At 48.9% G+C, this 17,339-nt stretch overlaps 1 protein-coding gene across 1 annotated transcript; it reads left to right on the forward strand.

Annotated features, from left to right (window-relative positions):
• Positions 1–4,041: 4,041 nt before the first annotated feature.
• On the forward strand, positions 4,042–8,064 carry LOC135974370 (uncharacterized). Its single transcript, XM_065561999.1, has 2 exons — positions 4,042–4,162; positions 6,078–8,064. Exon 2 carries the CDS (start codon positions 6,105–6,107, stop codon positions 7,227–7,229), a length of 1,125 nt encoding a protein of 374 aa, XP_065418071.1. The 5' UTR covers positions 4,042–4,162; positions 6,078–6,104; the 3' UTR covers positions 7,230–8,064.
• The last annotated feature ends 9,275 nt before the right edge of the window (positions 8,065–17,339 follow it).

Genomic DNA, 17,339 nt, shown 5'->3' on the forward strand with positions numbered 1-17,339 from the left:
ATCACAGAAAGGCCTGGAGCTATAACTGAGATCTTTGTTATAACAGCATCATTGCGACAGGTATCATGTATAAATTATTTATCTAGCATCAAAAGCAAGCAAGGCATATGGCCTGAATTTCCTCATTCGCTCTAACTAAGCAATGGGATTACAGGTGTAGAGTAATAGGGTGATCTTAGCAACAGCAGTTGTAAAGAAGTATTAACTAAGGTTACATTTCCACAATCCCCCCTCCCCTTCCCCACAATATTGACAATCAATATATGACTATAGGGGTTCGGCCAGGGCTCATCCCCCTCCGGGGCGGCAGGGAACCAGGCCACCTCGCTTCTTAGGTCAGGTGAGTCGGGGAATTAGCCTGTCTGTGTGGCAAACAGTCAGCAGCTCAGGCCCTCAGGCAGGGTGGAGCAAACAGTTCAATATGCAGGCTCTGGGTCAGGGCAGGGCAGTAGAGAGTCAGTGGCCCAGGCCCTGAGGCAGGGGCTGAGCAGACAAATAAGTTTAGGAGGCCCAGGTCCTGGCTCTGAAGGCCCTGGGAGAGGGGGAGACTGCCACCCGCACGTTGGGTGGCAGGGGGGACGCAGGCCCACCCACTCCACTGCGTCCCAGCCCGGGGCCCTAGCAGCGGCAGAAGACCTGCTGCTGCGTTAGTGGGGATCCTGACCGCAACACACTGACATCGATCGGCTCTGGGTGTGCTGCAGCCAGACTAGAGTCAGCTGCCCCCGGGCTACTTCCTACCTCCCCCTCTAGAGGTATCTGCATCTGGACGGAGTCTTCCAAGGAATCAAGCACCATGGGCTCCTCTGGGTACCTGGCGAGTGGTAGGCTTGGCAGCTCCTCTGGGTAACTTGCCACAGGCGGGTTTACTGGCTTCTCCAGGGTCTGGTCAGCGTCTGGCCAGTCCTCAGGTCAGCCATAAACTGCAGGAGTCTTCCAACCAAGAGTTAGGCCACAGGTGTCTGGCTTCTCCGGCAGCCAGGCATATAGTGAGCTCTGAGGTTGGGCTTTTGTACTTCCTGTCCTGCGCCCTGACCTCTGGGGGGCGGGCACAAGCTCCACTGGCTCCGCCCACTTTGGCATCCAGAGGGGCTCGTCCCCCTCCGGGGCAGCGGGGAACCAGGCCGCTTCGCTACACACACACCCCTTAAATCTGGCTCCCGCTCGTTGGGGCCAGACCCTTCCATACCTCCCAGGCAGGACAGGAAGTCAGCATTAGCGTGGTCCTTGCCTGCCCTTTTGCGAACAGGGGTTGCTAACAGGGAGTTTCGCAAGGGAGTTCTCAGTGTTTGGGGGTTACTTGCTGTGTGCTGAGCTTGTGTTTGTCAGTCTGTTTGGTTGGTTGGTTGTTTGAAGGACCGTGTGCTGTGGCTGGCAGTTGGAAGCTGTGAGCTTCAAAGGAAGGTCTGAAGGCTAGAAGCCTCTGGTAATTGGCTGAGCCTTAATCAGTGGGCAGGGCATTCACCCAGGCCAGGGCTTTATAAAGCAGCGCACAAGCGACCAGGGAGATTCGCAAGGGGAGCAGGAAGGGAGCGCGGGTCCCTTGCCGATTCTATCTTATACCCTTTATTCCCCTTAAAACCTCTAGCCCAAACTACATTCAAAACTTCTTGCTTTAAACAACCCTTTCATTAACTAGGAGAAAATGCAGGCAGAAGCCCAGCTGCAGAGTGGGGGCTATCCAGTTTATTGCACTGAGTGTAGCATGTATGATTACCTGCCCCGTGGGTGGGTGGCGTATGTGTGCATTCGGTGCAAGGAGCTCCTGGCCCTCAGAGACCACGTACGGACTCTGGAGGCAAGGATGGTGGAACTGGAGGAGCTAAGGGAGGCAGAGAGGTATGCTGATGAGGCTTTCTGGGACAGTGTAGAATTGTCCTACCTCCGGTCAGATAGCCCCTGCGCTGTTGAGAAGGATGAAAGGCCCAAGGAAGCAGAGCAGTCAACGGGAGCAGAGGGAAACCTTCCCATAGTTGGGACCCTCCTTCCAGATGGTGGTGGGGTTGCCTCTCACACTGAGGTTACCTCTCCGGGGGAGGGAACTCCAGTTGCTAGGAAAAGGCAGGTACTAGTATTGGGAGATTCGATCATTAGAAACGTAGATAGTTGGGTTTGTGATGACCGAGAGAACCGTATGGTGACTTGCCTGCCTGGTGCGAAGGTTGCGGATCTCTCGAGGCATCTAGACAGACTTATGTGTAGTGCTGGGGAGGAGCCGGTGGTCGTGGTACATGTAGGTACCAATGACATAGGGAAGGGTAGGAGAGATGTCCTGGAGGCCAAATTTAGGCAGCTAGGGAAGAGACTGAAATCCAGGACCTCTATGGTGGCATTTTCAGAAATGCTCCCAGTTCCACGTGCAGGGCCAGGTAGGCAGGCAGAGCTTCAGAGTCTCAATGCGTGGATGAGATGATGGTGTAAAGAGGAGGGGTTTACATTCATTAGGAACTGGGGAAACTTCTGGAATGGGGGGGACCCTATACAGGAAGGATGGGCTTCACCTAAACCAAAGTGGAACCAGACTGCTGGCACTAAACATTAAAAAGGTTGTAGAGCAGTTTTTAAACTAGGAGATGGGGGAAAGCCTACTGCTGCAAAGGAGCATGTGGCTCGGACAGAGACTTCTCTTAGGGGAGAGTCTAATGATAGAGAATCTCCAGGTTATAGTCAGGAACAGAGGATGGAAGAGGATAAAGTAGGGGCCAGATCAGATGATAAACATTCACATAAAAAAGAATCTGATACATCAGAAAAGGGCAGACAAATAAACAGTGACAAGTTTTTAAAGTGCTTGTACACAAATGCTAGAAGTTTAAATAATAAGATGGGTGAATTAGAGTGCTTTGTGATAAAGGAGGATATTGATATAATAGGCATCACAGAAACCTGGTGGACTGAGAGCAATCAATGGGACACAATCATTCCGGGGTACAAAATATATTGGAAGGACAGAACAGGTCGTGCAGGGGGGGGAGTGGCACTATATGTGAAAGAAAATGTACAATCAAATGAAGTAAAAATCTTAAGCAAATCCACATGTTCCATAGAATCTCTATGGATAGAAATTTCATGCTCTAATAAGAATATAACATTAGGGATCTATTATCAACCACCTGACCAGGACGGTGATAGTGATGATGAAATGCTAAGGGAAATTAGAGAGGCTATCAAAATTAAGAACTCAATAATAGTGGGGGATTTCAATTAACCCCATATTGACTGGGAACATTTCACTTCAGGACGAAATGCAGAGATAAAATTTCTCGATACTTTAAATGACTGCTTCATGGAGCAGCTGGTACGGGAACCCACAAGGGGAGAGGCAACTCTAGATTTAGTCCTGAGCAGAGCGCAGGAGCTGGTCCAAGAGGTAACTATAGCGCTTGGAAATAGTGACCATAATACAATAGCGTTCAACATCCCTGTGGTGGGAAGACCATCTCAACAGCCCAACACTGTGGCATTTAATTTCAAAAGGGGGAACTATGCAAAAATGAGGGGGTTAGTTAAACAGAAGTTAAAAGGTACAGTGACTAAAGTGAAATCCCTGAAAGCTGCATGGGCGCTTTTTAAAGACATCATAATAGAGGCCCAACTTCAATGTATACCCCAAATTAAGAAACACAGTAAAAGAACTAAAAAAGAGCCACTGTGGCTTAACAACCATGTAAAAGAAGCAGTGAGAGATAAAAAGACTTCCTTTAAAAAATGGAAGTCAAATCCTAGTGAGGCAAATAGAAAGGAGCATAAACGCTGCCAAATTAAGTGCAAGAATGTAATAAGAAAAGCCAAAGAGGAGTTTGAAGAACGGCTAGCCAAAAACTCCAAAGGTAATAACAAAATGTTTTTTAAGTACATCTGTCATAACTATAAAGGGAAGGGTGTAACAGCTGTCCTGTGTACAGTACTATAAAATCCCTCCTGGCCAGAGACTCCAAAATCCTTTTCCCTGTAAAGGGTTAAGAAGCTCAGGTAACCTGGCTGGCATCTGACCTAAAGGACCAATAAGAGGACAAGATACTTTCAAATCTTGGGGGGGGGGGGAAGGTTTTCGTTTGTGCTCTTTGTTTGGGAAGTTCATTCGCTCTTGGGACTGAGAGGGACCAGACATCAATCCAGGTTCTCCCCATCTTTCGAAACAAGTCTCTCATATTTCAAACTTGTAAGTAAAAAGCCAGGCAAGGCGTCTTAGTTTTACTTTGTTTTCTCAACTTGTAAATGTACCTTTTACTAGAGTGTTTATCTCGGTTTGCTGTACTTTGAACCTGAGACTAGGGGGGGGGGGTCCTCTGAGCTCTTTAAGTTTGATTACCCTGTAAAGTTATTTTCCATACTGATTTTACAGAGATGATTTTTACCTTTTTCTTTAATTAAAAACCTTCTTTTTAAGAACCTGATTGATTTTTCCTTGTTTTTAGATCCAAGGGGGTTGGATCTGTATTCACCAGGAGTTGGTAAAAGGAAGGAGGGGGGATGGTTCATTTCTCCTTGTTTTAAGATCCAAGGGGTTTGGATCTTGATCCACCAGGAGTTGGTGGGAGGAAGGAGGGGAATGGTTCATTTCTCCTTGTTTTAAGATCCAAGGGGTTTGGATCTGTATTCACCAGGGAATTGGTGAAAGGTTTCTCAAGGCTTCCCAGGGAAGGGAATTAGCTTTTTCGGAATGGTGGTAGTGGACCAGAGCTAAGCTGGTAGTTAAGCTTAGAAGTTTTCACGCAGGCCCCCACATTTGTACCCTAAAGTTCAGAGTAGGGAAGCAGCCTTGACAACATCAGAAGCAGGTAGCCTGCTAAACAACCAGTGGGACCCCTTGATGATCGAGATACAAAAGGAGCGCTTAAAGATGATAGTCATTGCGGAGAAACTAAATGGATTCTTTGCTTCAGTCTTCACGGCTGAGGATGTTAGGGAGATTCCCAAACCTGAGCTGGCTTTTGTAGGTGATAAATCTGAGGAACTGTCACGGATTGAAGTGTAACGAGAGGAGGTTTTGGAATTAACTGATAAACTTAACATTAACAAGTCACCGGGACCAGATGGCATTCACCCAAGAGTTCTGAAAGAACTCAAATGTGAAGTTGCGGAACTGTTAACTAAGGTTTGTAACCTGTCCTTTAAATCGGCTTCTGTACCCAATGACTGGAAGTTAGCTAATGTAACGCCAATATTTAAAAAGGGCTCTAGAGGTTATCCCGGCAATTACAGACCAGTAAGTCTAACGTCTGTACCGGGCAAATTAGTCGAAACAATAGTTAAGAATAAAATTGTCTGACACATAGAAAAACATAAACTGTTGAGCAATAGTCAACATGGTTTCTGTAAAGGGAAATCGTGTCTTACTAATCTATTAGAATTCTTTGAAGGGGTCAACAAACATGTGGACAAGGGGGATCCAGTGGACATAGTGTACTTAGACTTCCAGAACGCCTTTGACAAGGTCCCTCACCAAAGGCTCTCATATAAATTAAGCTGCCATGGGTTAAAAGGGAAGGGCTTTTCATGGATTGAGAACTGGTTAAAAGACAGGGAACAAAGGGTAGGAATAAATGGTAAATTCTCAGAATGGAGAGGGGTAACTAGTGGTGTTCCCCAAGGGTCAGTCCTCAGACCGATCCTATTCAACTTATTCATAAATGATCTGGAGAAAGGGGTAAACAGTGAGGTGGCAAAGTTTGCAGATGATACTAAACTGCTAAAGATAGTTAAGTCCAAAGCAGACTGTGAAGAACTTCAAAAAGATCTCACAAAACTAAGTGATTGGGCAACAAAATGGCAAATGAAATTTAATGTGGATAAATGTAAAGTAATGCACATTGGGGAAAAATAACCCCAACTATACATACAATATGATGGGGGCTAATTTAGCTACAACAAATCAGGAAAAAGATCTTGGAGTCATCATGGATAGTTCTCTGAAAATGTCCACGCAGTGTGCAGAGGCGGTCAAAAAAGCAAACAGGATGTTGGGAATCATTAAAAAGGGGATAGAGAATAAGACGGAGAATATATTATTGCCCTTATATAAATCGATGGTACGCCCTCATCTCGAATATTGCGTACAGATGTGGTCTCCTCAGGTGCTGTGGGCAGAGACTGCAGCAGCCATGAGCCAGGCAGCAGCGAACAGAATGCAGATGATTGCATGTGGAAGCTGTGGTATGTATATGGTGCTAGCAGGGGAGCCTGAACAGAGGTATGTTTGTATGAAGTGCCGCCTAATAAAGCTGCTGGAAGAAAAGATTAAGGGGTTGGAGATGCAGGTAGATACCCTGGTACAGTTTAGAAGGGGATTTGAGCAGTTGATGGAGGAAAGGCAAGGAGGGGCTGAAGGGGAATGCTCAGGGGTGCAGCTGGAGGCAGAGGCTGAGGACTGTGAGGGGGGATTATCAGAGGGAGAACAAGGGCAGTGGAAGCATGTGACCGTGAGAAGCAGGCCAAGGAAAAGGAGGGCTAGTGAAGGGGAAATAGAACTCAGGAACAGGTTTGGGTGTTTGGATAACGAGGAGGGGGGGCAGCAGGTGGTGACTGAAGGTGGTAGGGTGAGGAAGAAGAGAAGAGCAGCTAGTCTCATAGAGAGAGGGGAGGAGTTGATGGAGACAGCACCAAATCTGGGCCCCAGGATGATTCAGGAAGGCACACGGGGGAGTATAAGGGAAGATAGAAACAGACACAGGTTGGGACCAGAGGATAGATTAGTAGATCGCACTGTCGCCAGGCGACGGCAGGTGTACGTGATTGGGGACTCCTTACTGAGGAGATTAGACAGGCCAGTGACCAGGGCAGACCCAGAGAACAGAAGGGTGTGCTGTCTACCGGGCGCAAAGATACGCGATGTGGACCTGCGGTTGAAAAGGATACTAAAAGGAGCAGGTAAGAACCCCTTGATAATCCTTCATGTAGGAACGAATGACACGGCTAGGTTCTCGTTAGAGAGAATCAAGGGAGATTATGCCAGGCTGGGGAAGACGCTCAAGGAAATCGAGGCTCAGATCATCTTTAGTGGGATTCTGCCTGTTCCTAGAGAAGGGCAGCAAAGGGCTGATAGGATTGTGAGAATAAATAGTTGGCTAAGGGAGTGGTGCTATAAGGAAGGCTTTGGGATGTATGGCCACTGGGAGGCTTTCGGGGACAGACAGCTGTTCTCACGGGATGGACTTCACCTGAGTAGGGAAGGAAATAGACTTCTGGGAGGGAGGCTGGCTCATCTCATCAAAAGAGCTTTAAACTAGGAAGTTGGGGGAGACGGTTGGGAGATGTACAGTTAATCTCCACGCCAGATTCCAACATTGAAAAGGCGAGTGATGAAATAAGAAGAGATATAGCCGGGGGGATGGGATTGGACATAAGAAGGAGAGGGGGGATGAACAGTAAGGGGTCTGTAACAAATTGCATTACTAATGGGAGACAGGCTAAACGGCATACATTAGGATGTTTATACACCAATGCGGGAAGCCTAGGTAACAAAATGGGGGAATTGGAGCTCCTGGTCCGAGAAATGAAACCGGACATCGTAGGAATAACTGAAACGTGGTGGAACGGCAGTCATGACTGGAGTACAGGTATGGAAGGGTATGTGCTGTTTAGGAACGACCGGAACAAAGGTAAAGGTGGGGGGTGGCGTATGTCAATAATGAGATAAGCTGTAAAGAAATAATAATTGATGGAATAGATAAGACAGAGTCCGTCTGGGCAATACTCACACTGGGTAAAAGAACTACTAGAGCCTCCCCTGGGATAGTGCTTTGGGTGTGCTATAGACCGCCGGGATCGACCCAGGATATGGATAAAGAACTATTTAATGTGTTAAGGGAAGTAAATACTAATAGGAACTGTGTAATTATGCAAAAAGAAGAACAGGAGGACTTGTGGCACCTTAGAGACTAACAAATTTATTAGAGCATAAGCTTTCGTGGACTACAGCCCACTTCTTCGGATGCATATAGAATGGAACATATATTGAGGAGATATATATACACACATACAGAGAGCATAAACAGGTGGGAGTTGTCTTACCACCTCTGAGAGGCCAATTAATTAAGAGAAAAAAAAAAAAAAAAAAAAAAAAAAAAAAAACTTTTGAAGTGATAATCAAGCTAGCCGAGTACAGACAGACAGTTAGATAACAAGTGTGAGAATACTTACAAGGGGAGATAGATATAATGTTTGTAATGGCTCAACCATTCCCAGTCCTTATTTAAACCGGAGTTGATTGTGTCTAGTTTGCATATCAATTCTAGCTCAGCAGTTTCTCGTTGGAGTCTGTTTTTGAAGTTTTTCTGTTGTAATATAGCCACCCGCAGGTCTGTCACTGAATGACCAGACAGGTTAAAGTGTTCTCCCACTGGTTTTTGAGTATTTTGATTCCTGATGTCAGATTTGTGTCCATTAATTCTTTTGCGTAGAGACTGTCCGGTTTGGCCAATGTACATGGCAGAGGGGCATTGCTGGCACATGATGGCAATGTGATATATGCCATCATGTGCCAGCAATGCCCCTCTGCCATGTACATTGGCCAAACCGGACAGTCTCTACGCAAAAGAATTAATGGACACAAATCTGACATCAGGAATCAAAATACTCAAAAACCAGTGGGAGAACACTTTAACCTGTCTGGTCATTCAGTGACAGACCTGCGGGTGGCTATATTACAACAGAAAAACTTCAAAAACAGACTCCAACGAGAAACTGCTGAGCTAGAATTGATATGCAAACTAGACACAATCAACTCCGGTTTAAATAAGGACTGGGAATGGTTGAGCCATTACAAACATTATATCTATCTCCCCTTGTAAGTATTCTCACACTTGTTATCTAACTGTCTGTCTGTACTCGGCTAGCTTGATTATCACTTCAAAAGTTTTTTTTTTTCTCTTAATTAATTGGCCTCTCAGAGGTGGTAAGACAACTCCCACCTGTTTATGCTCTCTGTATGTGTGTATATATATCTCCTCAATATATGTTCCATTCTATATGCATCCGAAGAAGTGGGCTGTAGTCCACGAAAGCTTATGCTCTAATAAATTTGTTAGTCTCTAAGGTGCCACAAGTCCTCCTGTTCTTCTTTTTGCGGATACAGACTAACACGGCTGCTACTCTGAAACCTTTTGTGTAATTATGGGGGACTTTAACTTCCCAGATATAGATTGGGGAATAAATCAGAGCATGTAGAGATGGAGTGAGAAAGGCCAAAAGCCGTATAGAATTGGACCTTGCGAGGGGAATTAAAAGCAATAGTAAGAGGTTTTACAGCCATATAAATAGGAAGAAAGCAAAGAAAGAAGAAGTGGGACCGCTGAAGACTATAGCTGGAGTGGAGATTAAGGATAATCTAGGCATGGCACAATATCTAAACGAATATTTTGCATCGGTGTTCAATGAGGCCAATGAAGGGATTAGGAATATTAGCAACGTGACAGAGGGGGATACAGGAGGGGGGATTACCGTATCCGAGGTAGAAACCAAACTTGAACACCTTAACGGGACTAAGTCGGGCGGACAGGATGATCTTCATCTGAGAATATTGAAGGAACTGGTGCGAGAAATAGCAGGCCCCTTAGCAATAATTTTTAATGAATCGTTAAACTCGGGGGTGGTACCGTTGGACTGGAGAATAGCTAATGTGGTTCCTATTTTCAAGAAAGGGAAAAAAAGTGACCCTGGTAACTACAGGCCTGTCAGTTTAACATCTGTAGTGTGCAAGGTCCCGGAGAAAATTCTGAAGGAGAAAGTAGTTAAGGACCTTGAGGTCAATGGCAATTGCGACAAATTACAACATTGTTTTACCAAAGGCAGATCGTGCCAAACCAATCTGATCTCCTTCTTTGAGAAAGTAACAGACTTATTAGATAAGGGAAATGCGGTGGACCTAATATACCTTGATTTCAGTAAAGCGTTTGATACTGTACCGCACAAGCAATTATTGGTTAAATTGGAAAAGATGGGGATCGATATGAAAATCCAGAGGTGGATAAGGAACTGGTTAATGGGGAGACTGCAGCGGGTCATATTGAAGGGTGAACTGTCAGGTTGGAGGGAGGTCACCAGTGGAGTTCCTCAAGGTTCGGTTTTGGGACCCATTTTATTCAATCTATTTATTACTGACCTCGGAACCAATTGTAGGAGTGGGCTGATAAAGTTTGCGGATGACACCAAGCTGGGAGGTATTGCCAACTCGGAGGAGGATCGGGATATTCTGCAGGGAGACTTGAATGACCTTGTGAACTGGAGTAACAGAAATAGGATGAAATTTAATAGTGAAAAGTGTAAGGTGATGCATTTAGGGATGACTAACAACAATTTTAGTTACAAGCTGAGGACGCATCGGTTAGAAGTAACGGAGGAGGAGAAAGACCTCGGGATCTTGGTAGACCGCAGGATGACTATGAGTCGACAATGTGACGTGGCAGTGAAAAAAGCCAATGCGGTCTTGGGATGCATTAGGCGAGGTATATCTAGTAGGGATAAGGAGGTGCTGCTTCCATTGTACAAGGCACTGGTGAGACCACATTTGGAGTACTGTGTGCAGTTCTGGTCTCCCATGTTTAAAAAAGATGAACTCAAACTGGAACGGGTACAGAGAAGGGCCACTAGGATGATCAGGGGAATGGAAAACCTGTCGTATGAAAGGAGACTCGAGGAGCTCGGGTTGTTTAGCCTGACCAAACGAAGGCTGAGGGGGGATATGATTGCTCTCTTTAAATATATCAGAGGAATAAATACTAGGGAGGGAGAGGAATTATTCCAGCTCAGTACTAATGTGGACACGAGAACGAATGGATATAAATTGGCCGTGGGAAAGTTTAGGCTTGAAATTAGATGAAGGTTTCTGACCGTCAGAGGGGTGAAATATTGGAACAGCCTTCCGAGGGAAACGGTGGGGGCGACGGACCTGTTTGGTTTTAAGATTAAGCTAGATAAGTTTATGGAGGGAATGGTTTAATGGGATAACGTGATTTTAGTCAAAGGAACAGCGCACCATCGCTGGTAAATAGTATAATGGCCAATGAGAGTCTGGCTGGAGAATATTGCCTACATGCTCGGGGTTCTACTGATCGCCATATTTGGGGTCGGGAAGGAATTTTCCTCCAGGGTAGATTGGCAAAGGCCCTGGAGGTTTTTCACCTTCCTCTGCAGCATGGGGCAGGGATCGCTAGCTGGAGGATTCTCTGCTAATTGAAGTCTCTAAACCACAGGATTTGGGGACTTCAACAGCAGAGTCAAGGGAAAGGGTTGGGACGGCTTTGTGGCCTGCATCATGCGGGAGGTCAGACTAGATGATCATAATGGTCCCTTCTGACCTTAAAGTCTATGAGTCTATGAGTCTATCTCAAAAAAGATATACTGGCACTAGAAAAGGTTCAGAAAAGGGCAACTAAAATGATTAAGGGTTTGGAACGGGTCCCATATGAGGAGAGATTAAAGAGGCTAGGACTTTTCAGCTTGGAAAAGAGGAGACTAAGGGGGGATATGATAGAGGTATATAAAATCATGAGTGATGTGGAGAAAGTGGATAAGGAAAAGTTATTTACTTATTCCCATAATACAAGAACTAGAGGTCATCAAATTAAATTAATAGGCAGCAGGTTTAAAACAAATAAAAGGAAGTTCTTCTTCACACAGCGCACAATCAACTTGTGGAACCCCTTACCTGAGAAGGTTGTGAAGACTAGGACTATAACAGAGTTTAAAAGAGAACTGGATAAATTCATGGTGGTCCATTAATGGCTATTAGCCAGGACGGGTAAGGAATGGTGTCCCTAGCCTCTGTCTGTCAGAGGATGGAGATGGATGGCAGGAGAGAGATCACTTGATCATTGCCTGTTAGGTTCACTCCCTCTGGGGCACCTGGCATTGGCCACTGTCGGTAGACAGGATACTGGGCTAGATGGACCTTTGGTCTGACCCGGTACGGTCTTATGTTCTTATGCCCTATGGCAAACCGTAAAGGCATAGGGCTGTAGCACCAGGTGCCAACGCTCTATTCTCATATTATTGTCTTTCATTTTATTCAGCCACCAAAGCGGGGTGTGGTCGGTGACTAAGGTGAACGGGGCTCCAAGAATGTAGTAACGTAGGGCATCACAAGTCCATTTCACTGCATGGGCCTCCTTCTCCACCACCGGGTAGTTCTTCTCCCGTGGAAACAATTTCTGGCTGATATACAAGATTGGATGGTCTTCCCCATCTATTTCTTGGGACAGGACAGCACCCAGTGCTACCTCCGAGGTATCAGTCTGGAGGATGAAGTCTCGGTTGAAATTTGGGCTGTAGAGGACCGGTTCATGGCAGAGACTTGTTTTAAGTTCCTGAAAGGCGTCTTTGCATTCCTGGGTCCAAACCACATGTCGAGGACTGTCCTTGGTTAAAAGGCTGGTCAAAGGGGCGGCGACAGATGCAAAATGGGGAATGAAACGCCAATAATAGCCGGCGAGCCCCAAGAACTGTTGCACCTGATGCTTTGTGGTGGGAGGCGGGCAGGCCACCACGGCCTGGACCTTTCCCACGAGGGGCTTCACTTGTCCGTTCCCTATGGTGTAGCCCAGATAAGTAGTCTCTTCCCACCCAATGCGGCATTTTTTTGGGTGGGCTGTCAACCCGGTGGCCCGCACGGATCTCAGGACTGCAGCTACCCATACCAAGTGATCCTCCCAGTGATGGCTGTAGATAACCACATCGTCCAGGTGGGCGGCCACATAATCTCGATGGGGTTGGAGGACGTGGTCCATCAGCCGCTGAAACGTGTCTGGGGCCCCATGGAGGCCGAAGGGCATCCGGGTGAATTGGTACAGACCGGTTGGGGGGGGGGCAACACAGTCTTCTCCCTCGAAGCGGGGTCAAGGGGGGGAATCTGCAAGTAGCCCTTGCTGAAATCAAGTGTGGTGAGGAAGCGAGCCTCCCCAAACCGGCCAAGCAGCTCATCTACGCGGGGCATCAGCTATGTCAAATTTAGAAATAGCATTGACACGTCGGAAGTTGATGCAGAAGCGTCGCGTCCCATTGGGCTTGGGTACTAGCACTATCGGGCTATGCCATTCATTCTGTGAGGGTTCAATTACGCCCAGCTCTAGCATGGCTTGTACCTCTTCCTCGACGCTCTGCCGCATTCAGTGCGGCAAGGGCCTGGTTGCTTCTCGGATCACTACCCCAGGTTCTGTCTGAATGGAATGGTAGACCAGGGTTGTATAGCCTGGCTAGCCGGTGAAGGTCCACGGGAACGCCTGCAGGAGACACCGAATTTGCTTGTGTTGTTTGTCCGTGAGGGTCTCCGTGAACTGGGACCCTTTGGTGTCCTGGGTCAGGGCAGCATGGGGACCCAGTTCTAGCTCCGGCGGGTAGGGGGTAATTAACAAGCCCTCGTGCTCCCGTCAGGACTTCAGGAGGTTGACATGGTACCGCTGGGTTTTCTTACGTCGGTCTGGCTGGCTGACCTCATAGGTGACGGGCCCCACCTTCTGGACCACCTCGTAGGGGCCCTGCCAGCGGGCCAGTAGCTTTGACTCGCTCAAGGGCAGAAGAAGCAGGACCCGGTTCCCAGGTTTAAAGTCACGGCTCTGCGTGTCTCGGTTATAAGTTCGTGCTTGAGCCTCCTGGGCGGCCCTTAAGTTTTCCCGGGTGAGCGCCCCAGCCTGAGTGAGGCGTTCCTGGAGCTGGAGGATGTACTTCAAGAGGCCCTGGGTTGGTGATGGAGCTTGTTCCCAGGCTTCACGCATCAGGTCCAGGAGCCCTCGTGGGTGGCAGCCATACAATAACTCAAAGGGGGAAAACTTCGTCGAGGACTGGGGCACCTCCCCGATCACCAGATGCAAAGGCGGGAGTAGCTGGTCCCATTGGCGTAGTTCTTCTGGGGGGAATTTGCGCAACATGTCTTTTAGAGTCCGGTTAAACTGTTCAACCAAACCATTGGTTTGTGGATGGTAAATAGAGGTGCGCAACTGCTTGATCCCCAGGAGCCCACACACCTGCCGCACCAGTTGGGAGGTAAAGTTGGTGCCCTGGCCACTGAGAATCTCCCGGGGCAGGCCTACACAAGCAAAGACCTTCACAAGCTCGCCCGCAATGGTTCGGGCGGTGATGCTCCGCAGTGGCACTGCCTCCGGGAAATGGGTAGCATGATCTACTAGGACCAACACATACTGAAATCCCGCGGTGCTTTTTGGGAAGGGCCCCACCAGGTCCATGGCCACGCGCTCGAAGGGTGTTTCGACGATGGGCATGGGCAGTAGCCACCGCTTGCAGGTTTCCCTCAAGTCTTGGGCTACCATCCAGGGTCGGGCCCCCATAGGGCAGACCAAGCTCCGGAACCGCTGTTGAAAGGTCTCCGGACTAACGTCCAAGGCATCTAAGATTGCCACCTTTACCCTGGTGTAGTCCCGTGCCGCATCCATGGACAGGCTCCGATATATGGTTTGGACGGTCCCGGTCAGATACGGGGCCAAGATAGTAGCCCATTGGTCTTGGGCCCAGCCTGCAACTAATGCCACCTTTCAAAAGTCAAAAGAAAGGCTTCTGGGTCGTCGTTGGGGCCTATCTTGGTCAACCAGATGGGAGGTGCTAGTCTGGGTGGTCCAGTGGCACCCTTAGGCTGGGGCTCCGCAGGACGGGGCAGCAAGGTCGCCAACTGCTGCAGGCATTGCTGCTGGTGGTCCCGGTTCTGGCGTCCCAGCTCCAAAATCAGTTGTTGCTGTTGGGACCCGAGCTGCTGGACCAACTGCTGCTGGAACTGGGCGGCTGCCTGCTGCTGCTGTTGGCTTTCGGCTAAGAACTTAATAAGCTTATTCATATCCATGGTCACTCGGGCCCGCTCCTCCAGAGATCCCTTCTCACAAGGATCGGGGGATCACTGCCCACATTCTGCACCACATGTAGGGGTTCGGCCAGGGCCTGTCCCTGTCCCGGGCAGCGGGGAACCAGGCCGCCTCGCTACTTAGGTCAGGTGAGTCGGGGAATTAGCCTGTCTGTGCGGCAAACAGTCAGCAGCTCAGGCCCTCAGGCAGGGCTGAGCAAACAGTTTTAGAACAGCAAGCCCAGACCCTGGGTCAGGGCGGGACAGTAGAGAGTCAGTGCCTCAGGCTCTCAGGCAGGGCCGAGCAAACAATTCAATAACAGGCCTCGGCCCTGGGTCAGGGTGGGGCAGTAGAGAGTCAGTGGCTCAGGCCCTCAGGCAGGGGCTGAGCAAACAGTTTTAGAACAGCAAGCCCAGACCCTGGGTCAGGCCAGGGCAGTAGAGAGTCAGTGGCCCAGGCCCTGAGGCAGGGGCTGAGCAGACAAATAAGTTTAGGAGGCCCAGGTCCTGGCTCTGAAGGCCCTGGGAGAGGGGGAGACTGCCACCCGCACGTTGGGTGGCAGGGGGGACGCAGGCCCACCCACTCCACTGCGTCCCAGCCCGGGGCCCTAGCAGCGGCAGAAGACCTGCTGCTGCGTTAGTGGGGATCCTGACCGCAACACACTGACATCGGCTCTGGGTGTGCTGCAGCCAGACTAGAGTCAGCTGCCCCCGGGCTACTTCCTACCTCCCCCTCTAGAGGTATCTGCATCTGGACGGAGTCTTCCAAGGAATCAAGCACCATGGGCTCCTCTGGGTACCTGGCGAGTGGTAGGCTTGGCAGCTCCTCTGGGTAACTTGCCACAGGCGGGTTTACCAGCTTCTCCGGGGTCTGGTCGGCGTCTGGCCAGTCCTTGGGTCGGCCGCAAACTGCAGGTGTCTGGCAGGGCTGGCTTTAGCAAGAGCGGGGCCCGATTCCTGGGGGCGGGGCTTGCTGCAAGCCCTGCCCCCAGGAATCGAGCCGCGCTCCGGCCGGGGTTGCCGGGCTTGGGTCCGACCCGGAGCCGCGCCGCGGGAGCCGGGGCCGGGCCGAGCCGGAGCAGGGCCGCGCCGCGGGGACCGGGCCGGAGCTGGGCTGGACCCGAGCAGCACCGCGGGGGCCAGGCCGGACCCAAGCCGGGCCAGAGCCGCTGGGGCCTGCGTGCTCGGCGGGAACGGGCGGCGCCTCCCCGGAACCCTTCTCGTGCCCCCACCACCCCAGCTTACCTTGTACTGCCTGCCCGCCCCTGCTTCTTTTCAGACTTTCAGGGGAGCAGGGGAGGGGGCGGAGCGTTCAGGGGAGGGGAGGAGGGGGAAGTGAGCTGGGGGTGGGGTGGAGAGCTGCAGCGCGGGGCCCTCTTGGCGTGGGGCCCAATTCAGCTGAATCGGCCTAAAGCCGGCCCTGGCGTCTGGCTTCTCTGGCAGCTGGGCCTCTAGTGAGCTCTGAGGTTGGGCTTTTGTACTCCCTGTCTTGCGCCCTGACATCTGGGGGGGTGGGCGCAAGCTCCACTGGCTCCGCCCTCTTTGGCATCCGGAGGGGCTCGTCCCCCTCCGGGGCAGCGGGGAACCAGGCTGCCTCGCTACAATGAGACATAAATTAGGAATAGGTAGCACCTGTTTCTCAATAGCTTGCAAGGGTACTGCATCCAGTATGACTGCTGCTCCGTAGCATGAGGGTTTGATTATGTGTGTGTAATCCATGAGATAGTCTGCAAATCTCCATACATGATCTGTGTATCTAAAACATCTTCTTCCATCACAGGAACTTGTGTGGAATCTTGTGGTGGGATTATGCTTCACAGGATGGATGATACTCTTCCAACATTCGAGGAGTAGAGCTGGATGAAATTTTTTGATGAAAAAAGCAGGTTCGGCAACATCTAAATGTTTTGCAAATTCATGTCAGTTTTTTTTTTCTGTTGTGGGGAAAATGCCAAAAATGTCAAAATGTTTTGTTTGGACATTTTCTAGACTTAAACGTTTTCACTTTCTTGGTTGGAAATGACTTAGTTTCAAAGCTTCTTTTTATTGGGATTTTAAAAATAAAATTACACATTAAAAAAGGGCAGAATTGAAATGAGAGGTTTTGATTTTGTTGAAAGAAAAGGTTTCGTTTGACCTGAAACTAATATCTTTTTCAACTTTTTCACTGAAAATTTCAAAAAACTTCATTTTTGATTCAACAGGAACCAATTTTTTTTATAAAAGGCATTGTCATGAACCAAAACATCCATCATTTGCCCTTTCCTACATAAGTTCTTCTCAGTAGACATGAGATATTCACGTACCAGAATACAGAATGTAAAATCTTCATTGTACCCCCATTGAAAATGCTGCTGTTTGCCATATTTTATTTCATGAGATTATACTTAAAACACTCCCTGCAAACTTGCAAGCAGTCGGCACCATATTTTTAAACCTCTCCCTAATCCCGGGCACGCAGCCAATGTCCTAGCTCAGTGAGAGTGCTGAACACTGATTGGCAACACTGTTAAATGAACCCTGCATGATCAGTCCACATATCATTATCCAACACAAT

The sequence above is a fragment of the Chrysemys picta genome, chromosome 11 (assembly GCF_011386835.1).
Source record: "Chrysemys picta bellii isolate R12L10 chromosome 11, ASM1138683v2, whole genome shotgun sequence".
In the NCBI taxonomy this organism is placed as follows: domain Eukaryota; kingdom Metazoa; phylum Chordata; order Testudines; family Emydidae; genus Chrysemys; species Chrysemys picta.

Excerpts from the sequence above, each read along its gene's own strand:
- LOC135974370 (XM_065561999.1), top strand. The coding sequence starts at position 6,105 with ATGAGCCAGGCAGCAGCGAACAGAATGCAGATGATTGCATGTGGAAGC.